The sequence below is a fragment of the Giraffa tippelskirchi genome, chromosome 14 (assembly GCF_054371585.1).
Source record: "Giraffa tippelskirchi isolate mGirTip1 chromosome 14, T2T-mGirTip1v1.2.pri, whole genome shotgun sequence".
Taxonomy (NCBI): Eukaryota; Metazoa; Chordata; class Mammalia; order Artiodactyla; family Giraffidae; genus Giraffa; species Giraffa tippelskirchi.
The window spans coordinates 57,310,154-57,333,082 of record NC_137288.1 but is presented as its reverse complement, the minus strand read 5'-3'; the positions used below and the strand labels follow the sequence as shown (position 1 = coordinate 57,333,082).

Genomic DNA, 22,929 nt, shown 5'->3' with positions numbered 1-22,929 from the left:
CCCACTCAGTGTCACTTCCGTCGCAAGGCAGGCCTACCTTCATTGCACATTATCTCGTGGGTATTATTTCTCATGGAACTATATCTCAATTTAAAATTTAGGATATTATTAATAGCTCTGGGCAGGAGGAGAAGGGGACGACAGAGAATGAGATGGCTGGATGGCATCACCGACTGGATGGACATGAGTTTGGGTAGACTCCGGGAGCTGGTGATGGACAGGGAGGCCTGGCGTGCTGCGATTCATGGGGTCACAAAGAGTCGGACATGACTGAGCGACTGACCTGAAGGCAGAGAAGGTGTGCAGTGCTCTTGGTAGACCTGGGTGGGCACCTGGGCAGTAGTCACCCTTCCTCCCACTGCCCACCTCCAGGAGCAGCCTGGCAGGTGGCCAGGAGCAGAGAGCGCTGTGCCCTGTGCCACACTGCCAAGTGCTGTCTTCAAAACATCACATCTCCGGGTCACTTCTCAGGCTCTAGGACACTGCTGACTGAGCGCGCTGCCCATCGCTTGCTCCTTGCTTGCCATCGACGGCGTCTGGGTGCTCTGAGAGCAGTGAGTTGGGCAGGACCACCAGGCTTCCAGGCCAGCTCAGGGACTCTGGGGACTGTCAAGTGCAGTCCCCTCACCACCCTCTCCTCTGCCCTTTAGCAGATGCTTTAATTGGAGACCGAGCCTGGGCTCTCCCTCCTCACTGGGCCTCCCCCTGGCCCATCTCTGTGTCTGAAACCCTGCAGCAGAGAGGAAGACTGCTGCCCCAGCCCGCGGGAAGTCCTCCTCCAAGCGCAGACACTGCAGGGAGGATCACAGGGGGCAGCCAGCACCCTGACAAGTGGGCTGACTCAGAGGGAGTCTCCAGTTTATCTCGCCTAAAAATCACCTGGAGTCAACTGGTTAGAGACAAGCTAAAAAAGGACAACTGGAGAAATACGAATGTGGGCGATACAACAATATTATTAAATAATTGTTAATTTTCTCAAATGTGATAACGGCCTTGAGGTTATGGAGGAGAGAGCACTTGTTCTCAGGAGACACAGCTGAGATGTTTAAGGGTCAAGTACTGTGATGTCCGCAATTTACTCTTGAATGGTTCAGCCAAATACACACACACACACACACACACACACACACGTGCATTAAACTAATATGGCAAAATGTTAGTAAGTGTTGAATGTAGGTGGTGGGTATCTGGGTCATCATCTAGCTTTTTCAGTTGTGTGTGTGTGTTTGAAAATGATCATATTACAAAGTTAGGGCCAAAATCCCCTGGATATTTTGTCTATAGACCCTGCGCTCGTAGAGCCTGTGATTTGGGTGGTCCGGGGGGTGCTGAGAACGAGGAGTTGAACAAGCTCCCTAGGTGTCCCTGATGCAGCTGATCCTTGGAACCCATCGGGAAAACGCTGCTCTGACAGCCTAAGGTCCAAAGGTAGAAACCCAGGCTCAGCTGCTCATTCTTGCTGGGGCAGCACCCTCTGCGCCTGGGAGCCTCCACGCTGCAGCCTCCGCTCCAAACACACTGCCTCTGCCCGGTTCTCCAGCACCTTTCAACTGCTTAGACAGCATGCTGTGTCCCACCTCCTGGCCTTTGCTCAGAATGTCCCTTCTGGTTTTTTTCCCCCTTACCTCCCAATCTCCTTTCTCCCCCATTTACACGGCCAATGAGTACCATCTCCACGTCCCCTCCTCCAGGAAGACTGGGTCAGTCACCCATTTTTACGTGCTTCTATAGAACCCCCAGCAGACTGATGCCCTTACGTGATTCCCGCTTACTGTTGCTCACTAGCATAAAAACCCCTAGAGAGTCCCCTGTGGAATCCTCAGGGCTGTTCCCAAATGCTCCAGCTTCCCTCCTTCTAGGTATGGTGAAGGGTCCCACTGCCCAGCCCCTGGAGGAGAGTGGGACCTCCCCACTGGCTAGTTCTGGCCAATGAACTATGATCCCAAGTGGAAGACCTGGAGCTTTTTTTTAATCCAACCCAGCAATGCACATTAGAGAGGTGGGCCCCCGGGAGCCTGGGTCCCTGAGTAAGTATAATGCACACAGCCTCTTGATGATCTGTGCCAAGCAGGCACCTTTGAAGAGAAGAAACTTAACTGTTCTAGTTACTGTGACTGGGGTTTGTTAATGCAGCATGACCTCGCCCAGCCTTACTCACTTCTATATCCCCAAACACTGGCCCAACTGCTAGCACAAAACGATGCATATGATACAATTCCTATCACTTTTTCTTGGCTGTGGAAGTAGCCTCAAAGACCAGACAGATGCTCTAAGACACACCACCCCTGTGCCCTTGCCTGGTGACACGGGACTCTCCATGGAGGTGCCCCAAAGTATCCCTGCCCAGCGAGGTACGGATGCCACCTCTGCTGACCTCTGAACAATCAGACAGGCTCCTGATGGATCCTGAATTAACCTTGAGCCGCCATCACCTTTTTGCCATGGCGATGGCTCCAGGAGGAGGGGAAGGACCTCCTAACCCACTGCCCTGCTTGTTAACTTGTGAAGACCCTTCAGCCTTCGTGCCATCTCTGCAGAAAACATCAGAAAGGACCCTGTGCTCACCCCAGAGGACCCTAGCTACCACTGCAGCTTCTGGAAAAGTTCTGGAGGAAAGAAAGTGTGTTCCCACCACCTCTTGAGTCCCTGATCTCTGTGGCCCTCTTCTCTCACCAGCTTGTCCCAAGCACGCTTCCCCCCCAACCCCTGACCCCATCCCCAAGGACTGCAGGAGCTAAAACGATCCAGCCTGAGGATGGAAGGCTGTGGCCCGGAGGCAGCCTGGCAGCACTTGGGCAAGTGGGAAACTGCTGGTGCTTCTGGCTGGTGCACATCCGGGGAAGAAGCAGGTGGAGGGAGGTCAGAGCTGCAGCTGCTTTACCCACGGACCCCCTGCGGCCCAGACTGGCCCGCACACCTCCTGGCTTGTGGTCCTTAAGGACAGTGAATTTTCAGATGCTTTGAGATGATGGGTGTTTTGTTTCCTCTTCCCAGAGGTCCCAGCTGAAGGCAGGGCAGAGCAGCCGATGGGGTGAGAGGTGGGCAGAGAGTGGGACAGTTGCAGAGGAGACCCCAGGGTACAGGAACACTGGACTTCTCCTCGTCGCTGATTTGATGTACCTGGGACCACGGGGTGGCACGGCCTAGTTCCGGGCTTGCTCTCTGGACTCCCGACTCTCACCAGGGCCGGGGTGGGGGCTATGCTTGTCCAAGGCGGGTCTGCAAGGAGGAGCCTGTAACCCTGCTCACATCTGTGGATGGCCTTGTACTGCCCAAAGCCCTTCCACATCTGCTTTGTGCTCAGACCCTGATAGCCCCTAAGCCAGAAGGAAGAATAATACTGTCCATGTTCGATAGTGCATAAGTTCAACAGAGAAGTGAAAAAGTGCCTTGGCCCCCATAGCAAGTCAGTGACAGAACCCAGATGGAGCTGGGGCCTGGAGACCCTTCTGACCAGTGTCCTGCCAGCTTTGCTCTGTTCTAAGTAAGAAAAAGTGAAAAGAGCTTTCCAGAAGGGTCATACTTGGGTTCTTCCTGTGCACACATGCGCACACACACACATACACACTTTCAAACTGCTACCCCATACACAGAAGCATTGCTGTCGAAGCTTGAAGACAGAAGTCCACACGGGAGACCTCTGAGCCTCTGTGAGCACGCTCCTGACCTCCTCAGGGTGTCGTCGGGCTGGGGCTGTCAAAGTGCCTGGGAGCCAGGAAGGGCCGTCCCAGCCAAGCCTCCTGTTGGCCTTTGCTCCTCATAGTGACCGGTGGATGCGGGTGGCCAATGGGCTCCTCACGGTGAACACACAGCTGCTGGTGGGCCCCGGGGGCTCATCTGGTTCAAATTTTCATAATTGGACTCCTGAGCCTGGGGCCTGTGGACAGGACAAAGTTGGCTGACCACCCAAACAGGAGAGGTCTCTGACTGCCCAAACCCCAGCCCAGGAAAGGGTGGAAGCGGGGATGAGATGGGCATCAGGGGCCTATGTCCAACGGGGCCTGGAGACCAAGCGAAGGTAGGAGGCTGGGCAGCGGCAGAACTTGCAGACCAGGGAGGGGACACCCAGGTGACAGTGTCCCAGATCAGAGTCTCCGTCTTCTCAAAGGGATACCATTTGTGGCTTCAAAACCCACCCCCAGGCCAGGCCCCCTGAACTCCAGATGCTTTCCTGACTTCCGAGACATCCTCCTGGGCCTCTCAGACCTACATGCCCCATGCCCTACATGCCTACGTGCCCATCTGAGGCTCTTCACCGCCCCTCTTCTCTCCCCGTCTTCAGCTCCGTAAGCAGCACCAGGGTTTCAGCTCCAGAACTGCTGGCTCCTTCCTTTGCTTGCGCTGCCCACTCAGGGCTCTGTCTGCCCCATCTCCCCACCCTCTCTGCTGCCACCTTCAGCCAAGCAACCGAGCCAGCCGCAGTCCTGATCAACAGCCCTCACAGGTCTCCTGCCTCCACTCCTGTTCAGATGGGGCCACTCGTTTGCTTAAACCACTCACTGACTTCCTATCACACTCAGGGTAAATCCCGCAGCCTGCCTGCCTTCCCTGCCCCTTCCTGGGTCACGCCTGAGCCTTTGGCTCCTCGGTCGCCCCCAACACCCTTACCTGCCCGTATGGGTGCCTGCCTCCCATTTCTCAGTGTCCTCAGACAGGATGACAGGTCTGGAGCAGCCACAACCCAGTGGCACCTCCCTCTCCTGGGGCTTTACTCTATTGCCTTGTCCATTTTCCCCTCCCCCCACAGCTCTTATTGTATAATCTAAGATCTCTTGTTTAGGTGTTTATTAAAATTCTCCACGTTCAAGTGTGAGTTCTCTGAGATGGAGAATTTTTGCTTTACTTTTAGCATCCAAAACAGCACCTAGTACATGATAGGGATCAATAGATATTTTTAGCAACGGTCAGATTTCTGATTTAGGTGCCCTGGTGTGGTAAGTGAGCAAAGAAAAGGGATTTTGCACAGGTATTTGAGAATGTGGGGGACTGCTGAGTGGACATCTGCAAAGACGGTCCTGGGCTGGCAGCGTGGCTCTCCCAGCCCCCAGACCCAGGTGGAGAGGAGCTATAGGAGTGCCTAGGCTTGTCTAAAGAGTCCTAGACGGCTGTCACCGGCTTCCTGCCTCCCACAAGCCTCCCAGACAGCGTTTGTTCTTCAACATGGGCCTTCATTTGGACAGACACCAAGAAGGGGTAAGGCCCACACTTCCTACCTTTTAGGTCTGTGGGCCCTCAACTAAGCCCTCAGAACCTCTACTGACATTCTGCTTGCAAAGCCTTCAGCGGGGTGTCTGAGACAATGACTGCCCAATGGTGGCTTTTGTGTGGATCTGTTCTAGAACACTTGGGCACTACGAGAGGAAAAACACCGTCTTCAGGGATACCTCTAGGTGCAGAGATAAGGCAGACACAGAAAAATAACCTTCAACAGCATGGACACCAGGCAGCTGGTCTGGGAGACAGGCCAGTGTGAGGCCCAAAGTCAGTGCTGGGAACGTGGTGGGACAGGAGTGCGGAAGCAGGTCGGCGTGGCCTGGTCTTGCCGGTCAGCCTTGGTGGACTGAAGGGGCAGGAGCTTCAAGAGGCAGCAAGGAGAGCCTTGACACTGAGAAGGGCTAGAACCCCCGCCCCAGCTCGTTGTTTCTTCTTAAGCTGCTCTGCCCTGAGAAGCCCGCACCCCTTTGCCAGTGGGAACCAGAGAGGGGCGAGGTGGGGGTGGGCTAGCTTGCTTACCTTGGCGGAGCGTCCGAGGTGACTGGGTGCTCTGTGTGAGGAACAGAGAGAGAGGAGGCATGAATCTTCACGGTGGTCTCTGGGCTCCAAGCCCTGCTGCCCATCCCACCCCGCCGTGAAAGTGGTTTGTAGGGAGATGAACTAGCCAGCAGAAAGTGAAGGAGTGACCTGAAAGATGAGAGTTACCTAGGAAGACAGGGAGCACGGCCCCAGCAAAGATGGCAGCCAAGGCAACTGTGGCAAATTTTGGATTTCATCCCGGGAGAGTCTGAGGCTGGTGCTACTCACCTGGGTGAGCTGAGAGGCTCTGGGAAGCCCCTTCTCTGGGGCACAGAACACATCTCCCATCCAGATTAGTGACAGTAGGGAGGGGTGACCGCAGCTCTCTGAAGATAGCTTGCTAGTTCAAGCTTCCACCCTTTGATAGATGCTGTTCCCTCTGCTAGGAACACTACTAGCTCCTTGCTCTCCCAGCTCCCAGCTGCCTACAGCTTTTGGTTTAGCCTCCCTTTACTGTGCACAGCCTTGCCTCCTGGCTCCTGTCCCGATGCCCCATCAGAGAGAGGCTCACATACTCTGGGCCTGTGCAGTACCTGGGTTGGCCGTACTTCTCTCTGCAGACTGCAATTATCTGCTTACTTCTCAGCATCCCATTCAAGGGCAGGGCACCATGTCATATTCATCTCTATATTTCCAGCACCTATGCAGCAGGTAGTTGGTGCTCGGGATGCTGTTGCAACCTAATGAATGAAATGGTGCTATTTGGGGAAGCCTGTGTGTGGTCAGGGCCCTTCCAGATGAGTCATTTATGGGTCACTGGCAGAAGGGTGAGTCTGTGTCTCTGTGACTCTAGGCTGGAGGCAAGTTCCCTAACCTCTCTGGCCTCAGCTTCCTGATGGTAAAATGGGCTCATGCTGGCTGGTACCTCCTGGGCTTGACCAGGGAGGAGAGGGAGATGCACAGGTGCATAAATGATGTTCTGCTTGTGTCATGCCAGGTGGTCAGCCTGGAGGAGAGCCCCATTTGCCCTGAGCACCCATCCTGGCCCAGGGTCACACCCACCTAGGCGATGATGGGCAGCGGCCCGAACGCCCAGAACTCCGAGCAGCAGCAGTGCCTTGAGGCCCAGCGCCCCGAGCAGGAGGGCTGTCACCGAGGCCTTGGAGGCGCCATGGAAACGAAACAAGTAGACACTGGCTTCGGCGCGGCCCAGGCTGTTGGAGGCCGTACAGGTGTAGCGGCCGTCGTGGGCCAGCGTGGGCAGCTCGGCGGTCACTTGGTGGCCGTGATCATGACCTGGGCTCCGCGTGGTGGCCGAGCCGTTGCCCAGGGCCGGACCGGACCAGGCGAGGGCGGGTGGTGGCTCCCCTTCAGCCGTGCAGAGCGCGTGGAAGGCGTGCCCCGGGCCTGGCAGCACAGAGATGTTGACGATCCGTGGGGCGGCTGTGGGAGAAAGCAAGCGCGGTCAGAGCAGCGGCGGGCAAAGGAAAGGGCAAGGGGCAGCCCTACTGGTCCCCTTCGCAGAGAGGATAGGAGGAGGGAGCGGGGATAGGATACGAGAGGAAGGAAGAGGTGTCTGGGTTCCCAGAACAGATGTGGCCTTTGGCAAGTTATTCCATCGCTCTGTGCCTTAGTTTCTTCACGTGTAAAATGGGGATCATTTATTTTATCAGGTTCTTGGGAAGATCTGACAAGTTAATTCATGTGGGGTGCCTGGGCAAGTGCTTTCTAAATGTCACTATTACGCGGTAGCACATGACTGGGGCCTCCCCAGGTGGCACTAGTGGTAAAGAATCCACTTGTGAAGGCAGGAGACATAAGAGACGCGGGTTTGATCCCTGGGTCGGGAAGATCCCCTGGAGAATGGAATGGCAACCCACTCCAGTATTCTTGCCTGGAGAATCTCATGAACAGAGGAGCCTGGTGGGTTGGGGTCGCAAAGAGTGGGATGAGACTGAAGCTATAGCACCGCACGCACGCAGCGCGCTACTAGGGGCAGTCTGCTGGAGAGATTTCAAGGGCACCTCCCAGATAGCCTCACCGAGTGGAGACGGATTCACTGAATTCGTGAGACTGAGGAGGACAAGTCAGAGGAAACTGAAATGCGGTCAGAGAGGCGGCCTAGCCAGCCCAGGGGCACATGAGTGGTTCTTGGCAGAGCCAAAGTAAACCCAGAACGCCTGGGTCCCCCACAGCGGGGGTCTCGGATTTTTAAAAAAAGCTCCCTAAGTCATTCCAGAGCGTAGCCAGGCTTGAGAATCACCGTTCTAGGATTCTGGCTCCCTCATCCTTAAACCTCAGGGTCTAGCGAAGTGCTGGGCACGTGGTGGGCTCCCTGTGGCCCCCTTCAGTGCACAGGGCCACTGCAGTCCTTGCCATATTTAAGGTGACGGTTCCTCCTTTTTCTCCCCGCTAGTCTCAGGGCTGTTGGGGCACACTCACTCTCTACGAGCTTCACTGCAGCACCCATCCCAGGCCCCACCCAGCCCGTCCCGGGGCCAGGATTCCGCGGCCTTTGGACCAGTTCCCGGGGGGCTTGTGGCCCTCCCAGATGTGAGAGCACCCTGCTCTAGACGAAGGGGTGTGCCCGTTGTAACCCCTCGGATCCCAGCCCAGAGCCCGCACCGAGAGCCCCGCAGGACGCAGCGGGGAGGCGGGGAGCGAGGTCGGGCGGCGCGCTCACCCGTCACGCGGAGCCGGACGCCCTGGCGGCTCTCGTAGCGGTCGTGGACGTCGCCGGCGAACTCGACGCGGCAGAAGTAGCGGCCGTCGTCTGCCAGCGCGAGGCGCTCGATGCGCAGCGACAGGTCGTTGCGGCGCGGGTTGCCGAGCAGCCGGAAGCGGCCGTGCAGGCTGAGCGCCGTCTGGCACAGCTCGCTGCCCCGAGCCGCGGCGCAGCGGAACACCTGCGGGCCGGCAAACGGCTCGCCCGCGCGCCAGATGGCCGTGAGCGGCCCGTCGTAGTGGCGGTGCGGGTGCGTGAAGGTGCAGGGCAGCACCGCGGCCTGGCCCGCCGTCGCGCTCACCTCGGCCGGCACCTGCATGGACCAGCGCTGCGCGGGCGCACCTGCGGGCAGGCGGGCGGGCGGGCAGCGCGGACGCATGCGTCCACCCTACCCGCATCCCAAGGGGTCTGGAAACCCCCGGGGCGCAGGAAGCGCCCTCCTCCCCTCGCGAGTTGCGGGGGAGGGGTGGAGTGTCTGGAAATCCACCTCAGGACGCCAGAGGCATCTCCCAGGACCTTGACTCCCGTGACTTTCTAGGTGCCTGGATCTTCTCCTGCCCCTCCAGCTCCCCCCTCCCCATCCCCGCTTCCCTGGGACTGTTTGCCTCACTCAGGGCGGTCCCACCTCCCCTACCGGCCCAGTGTTCCCAACCTCTTCTCCATCAAACCTGCCCTGCTTCAGAAAACCCTGGGGATCCTGTGGTTACAGTAAGACCCTCCCCACCCCCAACCCCCCACCTGATGATGATAATAGTAAAGGCACTTACTGTTCATCTCTGTGTAGAGCAAGTTCCCAGTGGTATCTCTTTTAGTTCTCACAAGTGATCCTAGAGGTAAGAAGAGTTAGCCCCAGGTTACATGTTAAAAAACCAGGGCACAGAGAGGTTGAGTAATTGCCTGAGGTCACACAGCTAGGATGAGGCAAGTCTGATGTTCAGACTCTGGACTGCCTGACTCCTCTGCTGCACTCTAGTGCACTAAGGGCATAGAAACTCGGGCCTTATCCAAGGAGAGCAACGTTCCCATTTACAGAGGGGAAACAGAGGCCTAGGGAGGGGGTGGTATGTTTTGAAGCTGATGCATTGCGTTGGTGACTGAGGTTCCTCTGTACTCCAGATCCACCCAAATAGGCTTTCCAAAAGGCCAGTGCCCAGACAGGGAGCTGAGAGACCAAGAGGGGCAGACCTTTAATGCTGCCTTCTTGCTCTGCACAAGTGCTTCTGGGCTCAGGTTTCCTCACCTCCTATGTCGTGGGCCTCTGAAGTGTGGTTGAGCTAAGGTCTGCAAGCTGCAGGCTGCTGCAGCTTAGGGAGGGCTGGAGATCACTCACTGCCTGTGTTGTTGCAGATGTGTGCTTCTTTGGGAGAGGGGTGAACCGGGTGAGCGGATGGGTGTCAGTGCTGGGAGGATCAGGCCAAGGAGGGCCTCCTCAAGGAGTGGGGGCAGGCTGAGTCACTGGTGCCTGGGTGCAGGGATCTCTACAGGGAATAATATAGCAGCCCCTGTATTTCCAAAGGGCTTTGCAATAATTTGCCAAGTTCTTTCACATACATCACATCACATGACTCCAAGTCCAGTGCTCTTTGCTCTGTCCTGTAGCCCAACTTGTGTCTTGGGCAGGAATCCCCTTAGCTCACAGCTGGCAGACCATCCTCCAGGGAACCCATCCCATCTATGAATAATCTACAGGTCAGGGCACTCCTCCTGGGCATTCAGACTTAGGACTGCCTGACTCCTCTGCCACACTCTGGTGCACTCTAGTTTCTAGGGTATCGAAACTCGGGCCTTATCCAAGGAGAGCAACATTCCCAGAACCAGTATCTCCTGCCCGTCACGTGACCACTGTCGCTGTCTGGAGCCTTCTCCTCCCCTCCCCGTTATGACCCTCCCCAGATCCCATCATGGCTCTCCTGGACCCATAAGCCTTGTCCTCCATGGCAGATGTCCCAGCCCTTCGTCTGACCCCCTCCATCCTCACTGGCTGCTTGGTACTCTCCCTGCAATGTAGTGTTCTGACCCAGAGGGGCTCCACATGTGTTGGGCCAGGCAGAGTGGGGTACGAATTGGGTTTCGTGAGCTGTGTTTCATATAAAACCTCACTTTGGGATTGCGCCGAGCTTGCAGTGAAATAAAACAACAACTTTTTTTTTTTTTTTCCACACAGTCTGTTTCTAAGCTGAATCTCCTTTCTTCTGGACAAGTGGAAGCACACTTTTGAACCCCAGCTAGGGACTCCACATCTATTCCTAGAAAGAGCTTGTTTGCCCAGTTGTTAATAATCAGAGGGCCTACTTCCAAATTTGAGAAACTTTTCTGAGGATTTGCTCATTTATTCAGTACTTCCAGCTGCAGAAAGCATCTCCCAATCTAGAGGCTCAGCCTCTGCCTCAGTTTCCCTGTGTTCCAACCCTCTGTGACCTCAGCCTCCTCTGACCTCCTGCTTCTCACAGGCATCATGGAGCCAGGCACTGTTCCCCAGGGATTGTTTGATGTTGCTCAGACACATCCCCCCTCAAAGCCAGGCACTGGGACCAGAGCTGGGGCTACAAAGAACAAGATCACAGCTCGGAAAGGGTGCCAGGTCTGTGAACCCATAGTTACACTAAAGCCTGCTAGGAGGGACACGAACAGTGATCTCTCTGTCTGAACGTGGGGTGGGGCCCTTTCACTCACCAGCACCCTCCTACTTGTCCCCAGACCTCGCTGAGTCATCCTACAGTGGGAGGCTTTTCTTGAACCCCAAGCCTGGGTCTGGCGCCCCTTTCCTGTGCCCCAGAACTCAACTGCATCTTTTGTCCAGGCACCCAGGGGCTCCTGAAGGGCAGGGACCATGGGTGGGGGTCATATTTGTGCAGCTATAGCCCAACATGTACCTGCCACGTGGTAGCTGATGTTGACTTGAATCGCTGTGAGAGAGCAGAAGGGAGGGAGCCCAGGTTGGCAGGAAGGGTGGGTGGAGGGGTTGATTGGAGGCCCCACGAGAGAGGAGCTGCCGCCTTGGGAAAGGAGTGGGGTTTGAGGTAGGCTGCAGGCATTCTAGGCAAAGGGCAAAATGGAGTATGGACATCAGCATAATGAGGACGCAGACGTGCGAGGATAAGGGGGCCAGAGTACATGTGCTCTGGGGGCTTGGGGGGAGACATTGTGAACCTTATTTCATAAGCACAGCAATCCATATGTGGGGTGCTATTATTGGCCCCCCTTTGGAGAAGGAGCTCTGAGGCTCAGAGAGCCGAGAGGCTTGGCCAGGTCACTTGACCAACCAGGCAGAGAGAAGTCTTCCCCTCGAAGTGTCACTGAGCAGGACCCTATGAGGCCTCCGCAGAATAGACCCCCACCTGCCTTCTGTCTGTAGAAAAACCTTAGTCAAAGAATTAACTTCATCAGAGAAGTGGGAAAATGAAAAAAAAAGAAAGGAAAACAATTAAGCAAGACAAAACAATAATACTTTAGCCAATAAACAAAGTCAAGGACCTTTAGTTCTTCCTCAAGGACAGTGGGGTTTCCTAGGTGGCGCTAGCGGTAAAGAACTTGCCTGCCAAAGAAGGAGACAGAAGAAATGCGGGTTCGATCCCTGGGTCTGGAAGATCTCCTGGAGGAGGGCATGGCAATCCACTCCGCTATTCTTGCCTGGAGAATCCCATGGACCGAGGAGCCTGGCAGGCTACAGTCCATGGGGTTGCAAAGAGTTGGACATGACTGAGCAATTTAACACACCCACACAAGGACTATAGACGATATTCTGTGCATGTCCTTTAGCTGTTTTGCAGATACTGAAACTCTCACCAGGTAGAAGAAGTTAACGGTATGCAGCCCACAAACGCGTAGACCCCAGACCAATTGAAACCGGAAGATGATGCTGACTCCCGATTACGTCACCAGCAACCAATCAGAAGAATGTCTGTGAGCCTATCACACCCAGCTCCTTGAACATTATATGATCCCTCACTACCCCTCCCGGGCAGGACACACAGCTGAGGTCACCAGGAGGCCCACATTCTTCCCAGTGTCCAAAAGGCATTGTTGAGGGCCTTAGCCCTTTGCTTGGCAAAGTAATAAAGCTATTTCTTTCTACTTCACCCCAAACTCTGTCCCTAAAACTTAATCCAACACGAGTGTACAGAGGCTGAATTTTGACGACAGGTGGGTCATGTCCCTGGACTCTGTCTGCCTGAGGATGGCAGCCTGGGTGGGGAGCCTCCTGGCGTGTGGTACAGATGATGGGCCAGGGCCCTTCCCTCCCTGAGTGGGTTCTGCTCTAGGAGGAGAGAGGGCACACAGAGGCCCTTTCACCAAGTGTGACAGTTTACCTGCTGTGTGGGCTTCCAAGAGGCAGCATGGGGACTCACTACTGGATGAGTCCACCTGGGGAACCGAGGTGAGGGAAGTCCCGACAGGAATTACCCAGGGAGCAGGTGCATTTGCTTTGGCAGGAATCCAAGCTCCCTGGCTCCCGTGACATTTACCATTCCTTCTCGAAGCTTCTGCATGTCTCTTAGGACAGGGCAGGGATGGCCCCCGAGCTGGAACCACAGCCTCTTTTATAGGGAGGGTCTCTACTCTCTCTGCCTCATCTATGTCAACCTCCAAGTGTCAATGGGAGGCCTGCATTCTTCCTATTGTCCGAAATGCCTCCCCTCAATGGCGGGCCACGGGTGCGGTGAAGAGCACTCCCGCTTTGGTATAGCTGAAGGCGGATGACATTCTCGCTTGTCGGGAGGACCCAGTCTGTCCCTGGTACTATTATAGGCAAATCCACTTACAGGGAGCTCTTCGGGCGACATCTGTTGCTTAATGTCCCAAGTCTCAGGCTCCTCTGCTGTAAAGTGGGGAACATGGTACTTTCCTCATAAGATTGAGGGTGAAATGAAGTCACCCATGAAGGCCACCTGGACAGTGCTGCCACTCAGTGATATTAGTTCCCTCCTTCACTAGCTCTGCAAACAGACGGGACCAGGAGGGAGCAGGGGGCGGTGCTTTCCAGTGGTGCTGAAGGACCACTCTGGGCAGAAAACTCAAACAATGCAGTGGGGGATTGTTTTGGCTCCAGACACTGTACTATCTGTCACTCAACTTGACACCTTATGCATATTGCCCTTAGCTAACCTGAGAGCTAGTCATTGATTCATGTATTTTTTCACTCAATAGATGCTTATTGAGGGTCTGTTAGGTGCTTAACCCTGTGCGGGGTGTTGGGGATACAGTTACCATACCCATCAGTTGCCTCCTCAGTGTGTTTACAGCCTGGCTCAGCCACTGTTTGTTTTTCGTTTACTTACAAGTATAACAAGTTTGTTTAATTAGCTTCCCAGCATAGGGAAATAACAGATTGAAAAGCTAGAAAGTGACTTCTGTTTGTAGGTCCACTGAAAGCAGCTAGGGATGATAATCAGCATTCGGTCAGGGAGGAGGGTTCAGAAAAAAATAATGTGATGACTCAGGGCGGAAATGATCAAAGTGCAGCACAAATGGGACCCTTCAGAGGACGAGGATCACTCACCGCAGCAGGCTGGTGGAACAGATGCTCGCGGCCATGACCTCAGTCACCTTGGAAAGGTTCATTGCTGTGAGAGGTGTACCTCTCAGATGGGGTCTCAGGCTCTGTCTGGGGCTATAGCCCGGCTAGACTGGCCGTGACTTTGTGACTTTAGGTGAATCCTTGTAGCTCTGGCTTCAGTGGGCTCATCTGTGAAATGACGTCTGTAGATGTTTACTAAGGAGACTTTTAAATCTAAAACTCTATGTCCGAAAATGATACTTTGATGAAAATGATGAAGATGTCTGGCAAGCATTTTAGAAATATGACAATCTAAAATTAATCGAGAGACTTTTAGGTGTTTTAAAATAAGCTATTAGCTGTCCAGCAAATTCAGCTACTCGGAAAGAGGTGCCCATGTTTGATGTTCCCGCACAGCCACTTACTAAGGTTTCTGAGTTGCTCCCATCTCCCCATGGTGACGATGCTCAATGAGGGAGGTCGGGGCCTGCAGTACTGAGTACCAGCTTCCGAAGCCCTGTGCCAGCGTTGCCAGGGTGGGACAGGGACTCGGCGATAGAAACATCTGCAGAACCTGAACACCTCATTCTCGCTTTTCCGATTCCCTCCTGCCTCTTAGTTTGTTCTCAGTAACTCTGCCTTCCCGGCCCGCAGGTAGCTGTCCAGACAGGTAATCAGCGGAGAAAAAGTGAGAAAAAGGTGGAGACCAGAGGGCAGAGGAGGGAGCAGAACCTAGAGTCCATCCTCCACTGAGAAGCAGACCCAGGAACAGGGGAGGCAAAGGGACAAGTGAGCTGTTGAAAGGCCTGGCTGTTCCCCTCTGCCCTCGGCTGTCCTGTTTCCCCTTTAACCCTTGCCTCTCTGGCTGTGTGGTTGTGGATCTGGACCCTCTCACTGGGCTGATGGAGATGCAGAGCCATGAGCGGAGCCTGCCCCGGGGCCAGTGTCCATCACATGGTGTTGCTCTTGGGAGTTCTGATTCAGCCGTCCCTGCCGTGCTCCCACCTCCTACACCCCTCCTCCTCCCGGGGCAGGACTTCTCGGTCCCAGCTGCTGGCCACAGTAGCCACCAGGGACAGAGGAAGTGTCCTGGCTCATCCAATCTTCATTTCCTCCTGGGCCCGTGACAGCAGTCCCTGACCTTTCCCCACGTCCTAAATAAACCCCCCACGTTCTTGGGTGACTGTGCAAATCGTCTTGCCATTCCAGTTTGTTTTTGTACAGGAGTTTAGAGCTAGCAAAGTAAGTTCCTCTGAGCCCCAAGCTTTGCCTTAGGCTCCCCACTCACTGCACACAGGTGTAGGCAGTGTCAAGGGCAAGTTTGGCTCTCAGGAGACTCCAGGTCTCATCCAGGCTCTGACACCCAGAAGTCCCCTGACCTCCTTGAGCATCCCTGAAACAGGGACAAGGGTCTTCACTTTGCAGGGTTGTGGTGGAGAGGAAATGAGCTGCCATCAAAGGCCCAGCACGATGGTCCTTCAGGTTGACAAGCACTGTGGTCGCTGCGCCAGTCAGAGATCTGGGGACCAATGGAGGTCTTGCCTGAGGTCACCAAGTGGCTGGAGCTCCCGGACCACCGCTCTTCCCACCACCTCTCATGTCCCCTGACATCGCCCACTTTCTAAAAGCAGGGCTGTGGGGAGACAGAAAAGAAAGACAAAAGAGAGTGTGTGGGCCCCCAGGGGATGAGGGGTTGCCCCAGGGCTCCGTGTGCAGGTAGGGGGCGCCAGTATGAGGGAGAAGGCACAGAAAATGGGAGAGGGGGGTGTTTCCTGCGTGAATTCCTCCCACTTCATTTTTGCCAAAGCCCAGCCCAGGGTCCTGTGCTCGCTCAGAGGTGTGACAGGACAGGGTCACACCTGGGGTCTCCCTGCCCTCGGGCCGCTTGAGCTTTGGCCCCTTCCAGGCCTGCCAGCCCACGGAGAGGCTCCTGGGTGAACGGCCCCAGAGAGGTTTCAGGCAGCGAGACGCTGCTCCCCCAGGATTCACGACCTCCCGGTTTCAAGCAGGAAGCAGCTGCCGGCCACGAGAAGAGGGGGTCGCCTCCCTGGGCCGGCTGCCGTGGCTCCCACGGATGCCCAGCCTCCCTGAAGAATTGTGGTGCACAGCTGGAGTATTTGTGTGGTTTGGGTTTTGTACTTCAGCATGTGACTGCTCTTGCTTCCTCTAAGTTTTCTTTATTTTTTATTTTTATTTTTTTTGTCTTTTTGTCTGATTCATAGCTGCTGACTCTTAGCAGGAGACAAAAAAACCCAAAAAACAAAAAACAATCCCAAACAAAACACCCCTGGAAGCTGTCTGACTTGAGCAACATTTCACTGCCGTTTAACTGTCCAGCTGCTGCGCGCCAGGACTGTGCTGGGGGCCTTCCATCCATGACCCGATTCTCCACAGCGCCTGTGAGGTGGCAGGGACCCCTGTTTAACGAGGCTCAGAGAAGTAGGCAACCTGCAGGTGGCGCTAGTGGAAAAGAACGCGCCTGCCCCTGCAGGAGACGCGAGAGATCCGGGTTCGACCCCTTGGTCTGGAAAACCCCCTTGTGGAGGGCAGGGCAACCCACTCCAGTGTTCTTGCCTGGAGAATCCCATGGACTGAGGAGCCTGGCGGGCTACAGTCCATAGGGCTGCAAAGAGTCAGATACAACTGAAGTGGCTAAGAATGCCCAGAGCCACACAGCTGGCAAATAGCAGAGCCAAGATTCAGTGCTTCTCTGACCCACTCTCCGGTCTGCCCTCAGGCCTGGGGAGGGTCACTTCCTCCAGCCCCACCCTCTGTGTGGGATCCACCCCTAAATCATCCGGAAAGATGTCTGAATTGGGTCAACTTGGCCAAAGAAAGCCCCTCCACTATCAGCTGCCACCACAGGGCTTTATGGGTGGGACCGTGGGCAGTGTGGGGTGGGAGCTGGTGGTGTGGTCTCAGATTGAGGCACACATCCCCAAGAGCAAATCCCAGCTTCACCCTGCACCACTCCCTGAACCTCTCTGTGCCTCAATTTTCTCATCTGTGAAATGAGAATGTAATAGTTCCTTTTTCGTACGATTATGATGCTTATTTGATTGACTATTAATACTTAAAGTGAGTGAGTGAGTGAAAGTTGCTCAGTTGTGTCTGACTCTTTGTGACCCCATGGACTATACAGTCCATGGAATTCTCCAGGCCAGAATACTGGACTGGGTAGCCTTTCCCTTCTTCAGGGGATCTTCCCAACCCAGGTCTCCCGTGTTGCAGGAGGATTCTTTACCAGCTGAGCCACAAGGGAAGCCCAATACTTAAAGTGCCCAGCCCTTAATAAGAGGCACTTTCTCTTACTATTCAAATCAGCCCCAAATAGGACTCTGCTGAGTGCTGAAAGCTAGACTGAGGGCCCAAGAGTGGGAGTTTATAATCCAGTCGTGGAGACAGGACTCCACCTAAGGAAGACTGACTAACAGCTTGGAGCACCGTGATATCAGTGGCCAGTGGCTGTACACAGAGAGGCCTGGATGCTGAGCCCAGGGACATTGTCGTGAGAGGGATGTTTCAGCCCAGGTGGGGTCAAGAGAAGACTGGGGCCTGGACAGTGGGGACATGAGGATTGCCTTTGTCACTTATCCCAGTGGCCCTCGACTGGATCCTACATCAGAATCACCCAAGAAGATCGTTGAAAATGCCGGTTCCTGGGCCCGGCTCCTCACATTTTCTGATTCTGCAGAGCAGAGATGAAGAATGTGCATTTTAACAGAGGCTTGCCTCCCCTGGGATTCTGATGCAGATGGTCTATGACCACTTTTTGAGACACGCTGTTTCCAGGGACACCAACTCCTTGAGCTAAATGACCTTAAGTGATGCTGTTACTCAAACCTGCTGCTAAGAGTTCCCACTCCCTTCTTGGGGTTCCTGCTGGGCAGAAGGGTGCCCTCGATCACTTGCCTACTGCCCACGTGAAGGTGCCACCCTTACCCCAATCAGCTGTGTGCTCTCCCCGTGTTACCAGGGCTGAGCCCATTAAGATGCATAGCGCTTGGATGACACCACCACGTAGAGCCTGTCCTCCCCAGAGCTGGCCCGTTATGCCCCCTGGGTCCTCACAGCAAAGGGTGGGTTAGGCGGCCTTTCTACAGATGGGGACACTGAGGCCCAGAGGAGCCCAGCACTGCCTCAAGTTACCAGAACCCAAGGCAAAGCCTGGACTTAGAGTTATGGCCTTTGTCACCATGGCCTCCCAAAGTGCAGCTCTCCCTCTCACAGGCCTGGAGGCCCTGGCAGCCCAGCTGCCTTGAGTGCAGGGAGAGGACTGTCCCTCCAAGTTTATGAGCACCTATTCTCTTCTGAAAACGCGCTGGAGAGAAGAGTGGGAAACTCACCCATTGGGACGACGCACACCAAGCAGGCCAGGAGTCGGAAGGACCCTTCCATGCTGTGAGGTCCGGAGACCCTGGGCCGGCCCCACACTCAGCCAGGTCCCTGGCAAGCCCCCTCCTTTGTGTGGGTGTGAGGGGGAAGGAAGGTGGCAGAGGGTGGGCGGTGTGCCCGGGTCTGCACCCTGCAGGGCTCTGCAGGCGCCGGAGGAACTGAGAGGCAGCCAGGCGGGCCCAAGCATGATTAACTGAGACCCGTGGGGTTTAGTCATGTGGAAAACCAAGAGGGGAACCACTCGGATGATTTTCCAGGACGGGAAACAGAGAAGTAGATACAGAAGATGCAGGACTCTTTCCTGTGGCCGCTGTCCCTTTGGCAAATCTGCTGTTCTTATGCTTTCTTCCTTCTCTTGCTCCTGCCCTCTCCCTGCCTCCTTCTTTCTTTCTCTACCTCTTCCCACATTGTTTGGTGTGTCAGGATGAGTTTTCATCTTGGTGAAGCTTCCCTGATAGTTCAGTTGGTTAAGAATCCACCTTCAATGCAGGAGACCCTGGTTTGATTCCTGGGTCAGGAAGATCCGCTGGAGAAGGAATAGGCTACCTACTCCAGTATTCTTGGGCTTCCCTTGTGGCTCAGCTGGTAAAGAATCCGCCTTCAATGTGGGAGACATGGGTTCAATCCCTGGGTTGGGAAGATCCCCTGGAGAAGGGAAAGGCTACCCACGCCAGTATTCTGGCCTGGAGAATTCCATGGGCTATACCCATGGGCTCACAAAGAGTCGGATGAGACTGAGTGACTTTCACTTTACTTTTATATAGGTGTTGAAGTGATGATTTTTGATAGAAGGAAAAAGTCATCTCCAAAATGTAAACCTCATTGACAATGGTTACATGACCAAGCAGCATAAATGGGAAATAGGAAAATTATTAAGCAAGTCAGCCCTTTTCAGAATGATCAGAACATCAACATGCCAGGTTAAAATATCCTATGACAGGGGCAGAGTCTCGGTATCTGTTGCAAGGAGATAGTAAGGAAACTGGACAAAAATGTGGCCAGACAAGGGGTGGGCAAAGATGAGAGAGTCGCTGAGTAGGAGGAGGTGTTTTTGTTCAGATAAAGGTCAACCTGTTGGGGAAAAAAAGTGGTTCACAAATAGAATGAATTAAAAAAGAGAGAAGGCGATGTCTCTGCCATGTATCAGTCCCAAAGTGAGCTGTTATGCTGGCAGGTGCCCTTGCTTCTCAGGGTTGTTCAGAGATCTAGGTCCTTTCATACTGTGACTCTGCTACCTAATCTCCCCCCCACCCCCACCCCCCCCCACTTCAAGGCTGAAGCTGAATATCAGGCTTGTTCAAGGTCTAACTTGTGTGGAGGGGGAAGGCTTGTCTTCCCCTGTCTTGTCTAAGGCTTGTCTTTTTGTTACCCAGGATCCAGAAGTTGTACACATCACATCTACTCACATCCCATTGGCCCCAAGTTCATCAAACAACTGGACCTACTGCCAGGGAGGCCTGGAAATGTGGTCACTGTCTAGGTGACCATAAGGTCAAGTTAAAATTTTATTACCAGGGAAGAAGGAAACAGATGTTGATGGATAGTTCCCTATCTCTGCTAAAGATATTTGCTACAACTCCAGAAAACCAGAAAATGAAACTTGGCAAAAATAATTTATTCTATAAACTCTGTCATTGAAAGATGCACCCTTATTTTATATACCACTAAGAGAGAAAAACAATTTCTACCTTTTCATAGTTGTAAGATGCCACTGAATGTAGTATGTATCCTGATCTTAGAAATGTTAAAGTGAGAAAAAGTGTGTATCTTAAAATTGATGAGATAGAGTTCCTTTTTAGCTGTTTGTATTTTGGGTAATATAGTCTCAGTAAGAAAAGGCCAGCCTATATTCCCTATGCTGAGAGGAACCATGGAAAGAGGCATATCTGTGCATAGGCCAGAGTTTTAGAGGGAGGCCAAGCATGTTGATTTTTGTAACAGGGATTGAAACGAGAGACTCCTGTGGGGAATGGGGCCTTTGCTAGAGTCTTTCCTCTGCCTTCCTCTTTTTCTACCTTCCCTAACCTCTGAGCACCCCCTGTGTTCCCCGTTGCACGGCCACTTGTCACTGCCTGCATGCCTCTCATTTCCTCAATGTAAGGATACAGCCAGAAAAATGAACCCCCTCTAAAGTGTTTCAGATGGAGGGGGATTGGAAATAGGTAGCTGCTAACATAAATAACTGAAGGATGAAAGAGAAGATAGGAGATTCTGAGACAGCTCAGATATTAGTAACCACAGGAAGTAGCTACCACTCCTAAGGTTGGGGCGGGTGGGGTGGCAGAAAGGAAGAAGTGAGGTTCCTGAGGCCTAGGGGCTTAGGGCCAGGGCCCCTGCGCAGCTGGTGGTCAGACGGGTGAAGGGGCCCCGTGCGCCTAATGCTCAGACTACAGGATGAGGAGGGGAGAGACATGCTGTACCTCTGAGCGGGTTCCGCAGGCTGGATTGCCAAAAGAAGCTGAAGGCTGAACCTAGACCTTTTGGAAGGTGCTGGAGCAATGCTAACAGGTATTCGGAACCCTTCTCTCATCTTCCGATCTCTGTCTAGTGCCTTCCATGAGATGATAACAAGTGTGTCTGAGAAATGTGGTTTTCAGAGTCCCAGCCTCAGCACCTAGAGCAGAGTGTAGAAATGGAGGTGTAAATATGCAACACTCAATTAATCCCAGCTGGAGACTGTTCTTCTGTATATCTGGGGCAGTGTCTAATCTAGCATAGCACCTGGGACATGGTATGGGCTAAAAAATTATTTGAATTTGAGCTATTGAAAGTGCTGTTTGGTTAATTCAGGAATGAAAAAGGGATCTTACTAGAGAATTCACAGACATTAAAAAAAAAAAACCAACAAGGGACTATTATGAACAATTCTATGCTGGTAAATTCAACAACGTGGATGAAATCAACCAATTCCTTGAAATACATAAATTATAAAAACATACTTTAGAAGAAATAGATCATCTGAATAGTATTCTTTCAAACTAATTAGATTCAAAGCTTAAAACCTTCCAACAAAGAAAACTCTAGGCACAGATGGTTAGATGAATGCCACCAAATATTTAACAAAGATCTAATACCAATTCATAATCTCTTTCAGAAAATAGTATAGGTAGACAGATTCCATAACTCATTTTATGAGGTCAGCACTACTCTAGTGACCAAACCAGAAAAAGACACTACAAGAAACAAAAATTACAGATCAATATCCTTCATGGACAAACAATTCTCAACAATTATCAACATTGTTGACCGAACAATGAACTCAGTGATATATAAAAGGGATATTACCTCACTATCAAGTGTGGTTTATTTTAGGGATGCAAAGCTGGTTCAACTTTGAAAAATCGATCAATGTAATTCACTAAAGTAACAGACTGAAGCCACCTTTGGACCATAAAGAAGGCTGAACAAGGAACGCCAAAGAATTGATGCTTTTGAACTGTGGTTCTGGAGAAGACTCTTGAGAGTCCCTTGGACAGCAAGGAGATCAATCCTGTCAATTCTAAAGGAGATCAACCCTGAGTATTCATTGGAAGAACTGTTGCTGAAGCTAAAACTCTGATACTTTTGCCACCTGATGTGAAGAGCCTGCTCATTGGAAAAGATCCTGATGCTGGGAAAGATTGAAGGCAAGAGGGGGAAGAGGGTGACAGAAAATGAGAAGGTTAAATAGCACTATCAACTCAATGGACAGGAATCGGAGCAAATTCTGGGAGATAGTGAAGGACAGGGAAGCCTGGCGTGTTTCAGTCCATGAGGTTGCAAAGAGCCAGATGTGACTTGGCAACTGACCAACAATGGACTGAAGAAGGAAATATCATATGATTATTTCAATAAATGCCGAAAAGCATATGACAAAATTCAACACTAATTCATGATAACTTTCAGCAAACCAAGAATAGAAGAAAAAAATTCCTTAACCTGGTAAAGAGCATCTAGAAAAAAACTGTAATAAGCCTCATACTCAATAGTGAAAGACCAAGACTAGAAGACCCAAGCATGTCCTCTCTAATCACTCCTGCTCAACATTGTGTAAAGGTACACAAGTTGGAAACCAAGAAATAAAAACTATCTCTATTAGCAAAAAACATGGTTACTTATATTGAAATTTTTTTTAATGGACAAAGAAATCCCTCCCAGAACTAATAAGTGAGTTTAGAAAGGTCAAAGTATAAAAAGCCAATGTACTGAAATCAATTGTATTTATATATAGTAACAATGAAAAATTGAAATTTTAAATTAAAAAATCCCAGATCATTTTTGTTGTTGTTTTTCAGTCACTCAGTCATGTCTGACTCTTTGTAACCCCATGGACTGCAGCATGCCAGGCTTCCGGTCCTTCACCATCTCCATCAACAGAATCATTTACAATAACATAAAAAACCTCAAGAAATACTTACATAAAAATTGGAAAAAAAAAAAAAAAGCGTGTTCCAGATCTGTATGAGAGTGTTTCAAATAAGACTTAGAATAGTTGAGAGATATACTGTTTGTAGTTCTAAAGTTTCATTATTGTTAAGAGGTAAATTCTCTCTAAATTAATCTATACATTCAACACAATCTTAATCAAAATACCAGTGGG

General features: G+C 52.5%; 1 protein-coding gene across 5 annotated transcripts; it reads right to left on the bottom strand.

Annotated features, from left to right (window-relative positions):
• Positions 1–933: 933 nt before the first annotated feature.
• SIGLEC15 (sialic acid binding Ig like lectin 15) lies at positions 934–18,353 on the bottom strand. 5 transcript variants are annotated; one of them, XR_014075088.1, is made up of 6 exons: positions 9,226–9,465; positions 8,417–8,800; positions 6,796–7,176; positions 6,327–6,473; positions 5,734–5,764; positions 934–3,877 (listed from the first exon to the last, which is right to left on the bottom strand). XR_014075088.1 is itself a non-coding variant. In XM_081563336.1 (6 exons), exons 1-6 carry the CDS (start codon positions 18,351–18,353, stop codon positions 3,796–3,798), a joined length of 990 nt encoding a protein of 329 aa, XP_081419462.1. In that variant the 3' UTR covers positions 934–3,795. The 5 variants fall into 5 exon arrangements, 2 of the variants coding, with proteins under 2 accessions (XP_081419462.1, XP_081419463.1); XM_081563336.1 differs by lacking the exon at positions 6,327–6,473 and adding an exon at positions 18,302–18,353 and having other exon boundaries at positions 9,226–9,285; XR_014075089.1 differs by lacking the exon at positions 5,734–5,764 and having other exon boundaries at positions 934–3,898; positions 6,309–6,473.
• Positions 18,354–22,929: the final 4,576 nt, after the last annotated feature.

Coding starts and splice junctions, on each gene's coding strand:
- SIGLEC15 (XM_081563336.1), bottom strand. CDS start 18,353: ATGGAAGGGTCCTTCCGACTCCTGGCCTGCTTGGTGTGCGTCGTCCCA. Junction 8,801..9,225: donor GCTCTACACAGAGATGAACA/GTAAGTGCCTTT, acceptor GCCTGCCCGCAG/GTGCGCCCGCGCAGCGCTGG. Junction 7,177..8,416: donor CGTCCGGCTCCGCGTGACGG/GTGAGCGCGCCG, acceptor TTTCTCCCACAG/CCGCCCCACGGATCGTCAAC.